Genomic DNA, 9,167 nt, shown 5'->3' on the forward strand with positions numbered 1-9,167 from the left:
TATGAATAATTTGAAAAATTACCGTGTAACATTGTACTACTTCTTAGTATTATTAAATATATATTAAAAAATACATCAAACGATTGCATGTGTTATGCAGTTTGCAAAAGTAGATTTGTTTTTTGTTTCATGGTGTTCAATCATGAACATAAATTTATAAATATTTAATTATTTTATATATTATATTATTTTAGTTTATTATTATCGCTTAAAACCTTATAACCTAAATTCCCAGAATAATGTACAAGGGTAAAAATACATTATATTAATATAGCAAGCATAATATAGCAAGCAGATCCTGAATTCATGAAAACAAAACAAATCGACTTAATAATAGGCAGTGACATTATCCCGAAAATAATAAAGAAAGGGTTCAAGAAAATTAATAGAAACAATATTTGGATGGATAATATCAGGCAAAGTATTAAAGAAACCAGCAAAAAGAAGTAAAGTAACAATTACAACAAAAAACATAGAAAAGTTTTGGGAACTAGAAGAGGCAGATAACACAATCAATGAAAAAACAGCAGAAGATGAAATATGTATGCAATTTTATGATGACACCACTAAAATAGACGGCGACAAAAAATTTATAGTGAAACTTCCATTAAAAAAAGATGCCACACTAGGTGAATCTAGAAATCAAGCAATGGCAAGATTCCTAAACCAAGAGAAAAAAATGAGTAATGAGAAAAGAACTGAATACATAAAATTCATGCAAGAATATGAGCAGAAAGGACATATGGAAAAAGTAAAAGATAATACAATAGGAAAATATTACCTACCGCATCAAGCAGTGATAAGAGAATCAAGTCGCACTACAAAACTAAGAGTAGTATTCGATGCATCAGCAAAATCGACAAATGGAAAAAGCTTGAACGACATAATGATGACGGGGCCAAGATTACAGCAGGATATATTTGATATATTAATGAAATGGCGATTATGGAAATTCGTCGCTTCAGCCGATGTAGAAAAAATGTACAGGCAAATAAAAATTGCACGAGAAGACCAAGATTATCAAAGAATCTTATACCAAAATACTCTAATATATATATGTTTTTCAAAAAATACTCTATACCATTGTACCATTTCATCAAATTTTATGATTAATTAAATATTAATATTACGTATTAAATCAAAATATAACAGTAACAAATACCTCTAACAGAGTTAAAGGAATTTATGATTATGCTTCAAATGTAGTTTTTGTTAACTTTTTTATTTGGTACTCGATTTTAATAACTTTTTCATCAATTCATATTAGCAAAATATAAATAATTTGAAAAATTACCGTGTAACATTGTACTACTTCTTAGTATTTTTAAATATATATTGAAAAATACATCAAACGATTGCATGTGTTATGCAGTTTGCAAAAGAAGATTTGTTTTTTGTTTTATGGTATGCAAAATATTTTTGTTAATTTTGCAAAATCGTACTACCTACTTTTTATAATTTATATTTCGTATATAAATGTTATATGTTGATACAAACACATATATACATACATAAATAGATATATATTTACTCAGTTTGCGAAAGAAGATTTGTGTTTTGTTTTATGGTATGCAAACTATTTTTGTTGATTTTGCAAAATCGTGCTACTCATGTTTTATATACCAAAGTATTCTAATATATATATATGTTTTTTAAAAAATTCTCTCCAACATTGTACCATTTTATCAAATTTTATAATTAATTAAATATTAATATTACGTATTAACTCAAAATATTACAGTAACAAATACCTCCAACAGAGTTAAAGGAATTTATGATTATGCTTCAAAAGTAGTTTTTGTTAACTTTTTTGTTTGGTACTCGATTTTAATAACTTTTTCATCAATTGATATTAGAAAAATATAAATAATTTGAAAATTACCGTGCAACATTGTACTACTTCTTAGTATTTTTAAATATATATTGAAAAATACATCAAATGATTGCATGTGTTATGCAGTTTGCAAAAGAAGATTTGTGTTTTGTTTTATGGTATGCAAAATATTTTTGTTAATTTTGCAAAGTCGTACTACCTATTTTTTATAATTTATATACGAAAATATATGTTGTTTCATTCACACATATATATATATATATATATATATATGTATATATATAAATATATGTATATATATATTTATTCAGTTTGCGAAAGAAGATTTGTGTTTTGTTTTATGGTACGCAAAATATTTTTGTTGATTTTGCAAAATCGTGTTACTCATGTTTTATATACCAAAATATTCTAATATATATATGTTTTTCTAAATATACTCTACAACATTGTACCATCTCATCAAATTTTATAATTAATTAAATATTAATATTACCTATAAACTCAAAATATAACATTAACAAATACCTCTAGCAGAGTTAAAGAAATTTATGATTATGCTTCAAAAGTAATTTTTGTTAATTTTTTATTTGGTACTCTATTTAAAAAACCTTTTCATCAATTTATATTAGAAGTATAAATATATAAATAATTTCAAAAATTAACGTACAACATTGTACTACTTCTTAGTATTATTAAATATATATTAAAAAATACATCAAACGATTGCATGTGTTATGCAGTTTGCAAAAGTAGATTTGTTTTTTGTTTCATGGTGTTCAATCATGAACATAAATTTATAAATATTTAATTATTTTATATATTATATTATTTTAGTTTATTATTATCGCTTAAAACCTTATCACCTAAATTCCCAGAATAATGTACAAGGGTAAAAATACATTATATTAATATAGCAAGCATTGTAACATTTGAGCATCCGTATCTAATTATAACAATAAATATATTTATAGAAACAATAGGAGGAAAATCCCTAGTGTTGGGACTTCCGTCCTTTTTTAACCTTTTTTACAAACAATAACAAAATGTAATACAGTCCATTAAAATAATAACCTTGATGTAAAATTAATCTTAAGATATTTTTGTATAAATACAGAACGTTGTTTTAAATAAAATCAGTAATTTACAAATACTCAAACGGTTCAGTTGTTTTAATTCTGAACATTTGGTCCTTCGAGCCTTAGCGTTTTCCATCACCAGTGGTAAGAGACCTAAGGATATTAAAAAAAAAAATCACCAAAACTTTATATTGGTGCGAAATATTCCTTCAAGAAGAAGAAATATTTCAACAAAAAAAAAAAAAACAGACAGAAAATTTGTTTGTTTGGTATCCTCCCGATACCATAAACAGCGCTTAGTGGCCGAAGTGCTGTAGCGAAGGAAGCCGTGCATCATTGAAGGGCAGCGGCAGAAAAAAAAAATAAATATACATTTAGTTAGAGAAATTGTAAGGTCGGAGCGGCGTTTTACTAACGCATTCTGATCAGGGTCGGAGGCGTTAATCGCTATAGACACCAATAGGATTTAAAAATTGTAATATTAGGTAGAAATAGGGTCAATCCAACGGGAGTAACAGCGGCAGTGACCTTTTACTAATAGAAAGCGGCAGCTACGACACGACGGCAGCTAAGAGACAGCGGCAGCCAAAAAGACAGCGGCAGCTACGACACGACGGCAGCTAAGAGACAGCGGCAGCCAATAGACAGCGGCAGCTATCCACCTCAGAAGACGATTAAAAATTAAAATACTCGAAAAAGAAGATTTTATATAAAAAAAAAACACAACAAATATGGCACAAAAACTAAAGCTTTATGAAGCGCAAAAAAAGCTTGGAGAAGAAATAATAACTGCAGTAGAAAAAATTAAAGAAAAGGGACTACGTAAGACAGCCGATAAAATAGAAAAAGTGGAAAAGAACTGGAAAAAATTTCAGGTAAACCACGAAGAACTACTAAAAGAAGGCGCAGAAACAGATGAGTACTTTAAAGAATGTTGGTTCGATACAATCCAAAAATATTATAAAAAGATGTTAGAAACCGATAATACCACTGAAACAACGGAAAAAGTCAACAAAGAAGAAAGTGAAGCGGTTAAAATATCAGAAGACAATGATATAACTATAGTTGACACTAAAAAAGAGGTTAAAAAAATCAGTAAATTAGAAACCAGGTTAATGAGGCTGATTGACGACTTGCAAGAAGATTTAGATGCAATGTTAGAAATTCATTACAACAACGAACTTCAAGTACCAGATTGGCGAATAGAAGAATTAAAAAAACAACAAAAAAATATAGAGATTATATATAATGACACACTGGAAATAAGTAAAAATGGCAGAACAACATATAAACAGATCAATACCCAACTAAACATTGTACTTTATCAATTAAATGAAAGTAAAAAAAAAGCAGAACTAGTGGTAAAAAATGAATTGGAGCCGGTAAAGCTAGAACCATTCAAGATGCCGACGTTCTACGGAGATGTAAAAGAGTGGAACACATTTTCTAATTTGTTTCATGAAGCTATACATATAAGAGATATACCAGATTCCGAAAAAATGTATAGATTAAAGGCAGTAGTAAAAGGTGAAGCTGGCAGATTAATCCAGCATATGAATGTATCTGAGGCTAATTATAAAACAGCCTGGGAAATGCTACAAAAAAGATACAATAACAGAAGGTGGTTATTTAGAACACAGGTAGATCAATTACTCGACCAACCATCTACAACAGTAGGGGATGCTAAAAGTATAAGGCAGCTAACAGACACAACAAACGAATGCATTAATACAATAAAAGGAATGGGTATCGACCTTAATAATGCAGAACCTTTAATAGCACGAATAATATTAAGAAAGCTGGACAAAGAAAGCTTAAGGATGTACGAGTTAGGTGCCAAAAATACAACTGAAATACAAAGCTTAGATGAGGTACAAAAATTTTTAGAACATCAATTTCAAGCTCTAGATGCTATGAAAAATAAAGAAACAGACGATAGAAAGATAAATTATCCGAAGAAAATATGTGCGTACTGTAATAAGGCGGGACATACAACAAACGAATGCAGAAAATTTTCAGCAATGTCAAATATTGAAAGACGATTACCAGTAAATCAGCAAATAAATACATCTATAAACTTTAGCTGTGCATTTTGTAGAAAACAGGGGCACAAAATATACAGCTGCTCATCATTTAGTTCATTGCCTATCAGCAATAAAAGAGCATTTCTAAACGCTAACGACACGTGTAAAATTTGCCTGAGCCATAAAAATCAAGACAAATGCATATCAAAGTACACATGTAAGATATGTAATAGTAGAGATCATCATACCTTGCTACATAATGAGCATCAACAAGAAAAAAAGGATAAATCAACAAAAACTAAGGTGATCGCAGTAACAAAAAAAGATGAAAGCGAAGTAGTATTACTACCAACAGCAATAGTTAAAGGGAAAACAATTAGAGGAGAATATAAAGAACTACATGCGCTTATAGACCAAGGATCCCAAGCATCAATGATATCAGAAGAAGCTGTTCATATCTTAGGTTTACAAAAAGTAAAAACCGATATTAAATTAACTGGGCTTGCTGAAACTTCAGTAGGGCAAGCAAATTCAAAGGTCATAATGGAAATAAAATCTAAAATTAATAATATAAATATGAAAGAAGAGTTTATAGTCATGAACAAGCTAATTTGACCATTGCCAGAAAAGACAATAGACTACAATAAGAATCAGTGGAAAAGCTACAACTTAGCAGATCCTGAATTCATGAAAACAAAACAAATCGACTTAATAATAGGCAGTGACATTATCCCGAAAATAATAAAGAAAGGGTTCAAGAAAATTAATGGAATTATCGCCCAAGAAACAATATTTGGATGGATAATATCAGGCAAAGTATTAAAGAAACCAGCAAAAAGAAGTAAAGTAACAATTACAACAAAAAACATAGAAAAGTTTTGGGAACTAGAAGAAGCAGATAACACAATCAATGAAAAAACAGCAGAAGATGAAATATGTATGCAATTTTATGATGACACCACTAAAATAGACGGCGACAAAAAATTTATAGTGAAACTTCCATTAAAAAAAGATGCCACACTAGGTGAATCTAGAAATCAAGCAATGGCAAGATTCCTAAACCAAGAGAAAAAAATGAGTAATGAGAAAAGAACTGAATACATAAAATTCATGCAAGAATATGAGCAGAAAGGACATATGGAAAAAGTAAAAGATAATACAATAGGAAAATATTACCTACCGCATCAAGCAGTGATAAGAGAATCAAGTCGCACTACAAAACTAAGAGTAGTATTCGATACATCAGCAAAATCGACAAATGGAAAAAGCTTGAACGACATAATGATGACGGGGCCAAGATTACAGCAGGATATATTTGATATATTAATGAAATGGCGATTATGGAAATTCGTCGCTTCAGCCGATGTAGAAAAAATGTTCAGGCAAATAAAAATTGCACGAGAAGACCAAGATTATCAAAGAATCTTATGGAGAGAAAATGCAAGGGAAAAAATTATGGAATATAGATTAACAACAGTTACATATGGAACCGCAGCTGCACCTTTTCTAGCAGTACGAACATTACATCAAATTGCTGATGAATCAGAAGAAAATAAAGATATAAAAAATAGCATAAAAAAAGAATTCTACATGGATGACTTAATGACAGGAGCTAATTCAATATCAGAATGCAGGCATAAAATAAATAAAATTAATAAAACTTTAAGTCTTAGAGGATTCCAGCTCAGGAAATGGATGTCAAATCATGAATCTATACTGGAAGAACTACCAGATGACAACGAGATAAAAATACTCAATATACATGAAGATGAATCAGTAAAAACCTTAGGACTTATATGGAATCCAATAAAAGATAACTTCCACTTTATTATAAAAATGGAAAATATAAATAAATGGACGAAAAGAATGATACTTTCAAACACAGCGCATATTTTCGATCCATTAGGCTGGCTGACACCAGTAACAGTCACAGCTAAAATATATATGCAAAAAATATGGCTAAATAAATTTGACTGGGATGATGAGCTCAATAATGATTTACAAAAAGAATATGATAAATATAAAAAAAATATGCAAAACATAGATAAAATAAAAATACCAAGATGGATAGGAACTACAAATTCAAAAACTTGGGAATTTCACGGATTCTGCGACGCATCAGAAGCAGCATACGCAGCTGTCATATACGTAAAAATTGGTTCATCTGTAAAATTACTAACAGCTAAAAGCAAAGTATCGCCGATAAAAAACAAAAAGACAATTCCAAAATTAGAGCTATGTGGTTCGCATTTACTTGCAAAATTAATGAGACGAGTTTCACAAATATTGAATAATAACGCCACGATATACTGTTGGAGTGACTCAATGATTACCCTATGCTGGATTAAAAATATTAAAAATAAAGAAAAATTTGTAAGAACAAGAGTTGAAGATATAAAAAAATGGATACCAAAAACAAAATGGCAACATGTAAAGTCACAAGAAAATCCAGCAGATATAGCTTCCAGAGGAATATGTCCTTCTAAATTAAAATATAATCCATTATGGTGGAACGGACCCTCATGGCTAACAAAAGAAGAAAAAGATTGGCCAAAACCTGAAAAAATAGAAGAAGTGAAAATACTGACAACAGTTACAAGCCAAAATAACGAAATAATAGAACAACTTATGGAAACAAACTCCAGTCTAACTAGGTTGGAACGAATCATAGCATATATACTAAGATTCATAAACCGACTCAGAAGAAATAAAAATCAAGCAGAATACTTATCAAAAAAAGAGTTACAAGAGGCTAGAACTATATTAATTAAATATCATCAACAAAAACACTTTTCAGCAGAACTGAAATTAATTAAAGAAAGAAAAGAAATCAGCAGAGGAAGTAGAATTATTCAATTAACACCATTTACAGATGAAGAAGGTATCTTAAGAGTCGGAGGAAGACTAACTAACAGTGAGCTAACTGAAAACCAGAAGCATCCAATCATTCTGGTTAGAGACAGATACACGGAATTAATTACAGAACAAGCACACTATAAAACACTTCATGGCGGAAACTCGGTAATGGAAGCATATATTAAAAGACGCTACTGGGTAATAGGTATTAAAAAAATAATTAAGAAAATATGCGGTAACTGTGTGAAATGCATTAGATTTAAACAAAATTTCGCAAAGCAAATAATGGGAAACCTGCCAAAATATAGAGTAACACAAAACTACCCATTCGAGCATACAGGAATAGACTATGCTGGACCGATACAAATGAGATGTTATAGAGGTCGTGGGCAAAAATCATATAAAGCATACATAGCAATATTTATATGCATGACTACAAAAGCAATTCATTTAGAAGCAGTCACCGACTTGACATCTGACGCCTTCTTAGCAGCATTAAAAAGATTTTTCGCACGACGTGGAAAAAGTGCGCATATGTACTCCGACAATGGGACAACATTTATTGGAGCAGCAACCAAACTAGACAAAGAATTTGAATTAGCTATCTAAGAAAATAATGAAGTAGCATCAATATTAGCAGCAGACAAAATTGAATGGCACTTTATTCCTCCAGCTAGTCCTCATTTCGGAGGTATATGGGAAGCTGGTGTCAAATCAATGAAACATCACCTGAAAAGAACAATTGGAGAATCGAAATTAACCTATGAGGAAATGACGACACTTCTGCATCAAATAGAGGCAGTGCTAAACTCTCGACCACTTTGTACCATGAATAATGATGTAGAAAGTATAGAAGCACTAACTCCAGCTCATTTCTTAATAGGGCGTCCTATGTTGGACGACCCAGTACCAACTACAGACGAAAGAACAAGCAAACTTGATCATTGGAACCACATACAAAAAATGAAAAAAGATTTCTGGAACAGATGGAAACATGAATATTTAACAACATTACAAAAAAGAAACAAATGGCAAATACAAAAAAATAATTTAGCCGAAGGCGATATAGTAATAATAAAAGACGAAAACTCATCATCAACAAATTGGCCGCTGGGGAAAGTTAAAGAAATATATAAAGGAGCTGATGGAAAAGTGAGGGTTGCCACTCTCAAAACCAAAGAAGGGGAAATTAAAAGGCCAATTAACAAATTATGTCAACTTATAAAAGATGATCAAAATGAAACAAAACGCAAAACTAATACAAAATGCACGAGACAAAATACCTGTATAAATTTAGCAACAATCTATTTAGCCATGTTGTGCACACTGCCACTAGCAAAGGCATCTTCAACTACTACAACATCTTCAATACAAGCA

General features: G+C 30.4%; 2 protein-coding genes across 2 annotated transcripts; both read left to right on the forward strand.

Annotated features, from left to right (window-relative positions):
• The first annotated feature begins 239 nt into the window (after positions 1-239).
• Positions 240-2,714, forward strand: LOC119666158. Its single transcript, XM_038075441.1, has 3 exons — positions 240-249; positions 417-987; positions 2,669-2,714. Exons 1-3 carry the CDS (start codon positions 240-242, stop codon positions 2,712-2,714), a joined length of 627 nt encoding a protein of 208 aa, XP_037931369.1.
• A 927-nt stretch (positions 2,715-3,641) lies between these two features.
• LOC119666159 lies at positions 3,642-5,549 on the forward strand. The gene is made up of 2 exons (XM_038075442.1): positions 3,642-4,097; positions 4,206-5,549. The coding sequence occupies exons 1-2, from the start codon at positions 3,642-3,644 to the stop codon at positions 5,547-5,549; spliced, it is 1,800 nt and encodes a 599-aa protein (XP_037931370.1).
• The last annotated feature ends 3,618 nt before the right edge of the window (positions 5,550-9,167 follow it).

The sequence above is a fragment of the Teleopsis dalmanni genome, chromosome 1 (assembly GCF_002237135.1).
Source record: "Teleopsis dalmanni isolate 2A chromosome 1, ASM223713v2, whole genome shotgun sequence".
Lineage (NCBI taxonomy): Eukaryota > Metazoa > Arthropoda > Insecta > Diptera > Diopsidae > Teleopsis > Teleopsis dalmanni.

What these genes read in the sequence shown, in the direction of transcription:
- LOC119666158 (XM_038075441.1), top strand. An exon ending in GATGTAGAAAAAATGTACAG is followed by an intron (nt 988 to 2,668) that starts GCAAATAAAAAT and finishes ATATTATTTTAG; the next exon opens with TTTATTATTATCGCTTAAAA.
- LOC119666159 (XM_038075442.1), top strand. Translation starts at nt 3,642, where the DNA reads ATGGCACAAAAACTAAAGCTTTATGAAGCGCAAAAAAAGCTTGGAGAA. An exon ending in ATTACAACAACGAACTTCAA is followed by an intron (nt 4,098 to 4,205) that starts GTACCAGATTGG and finishes ACATATAAACAG; the next exon opens with ATCAATACCCAACTAAACAT.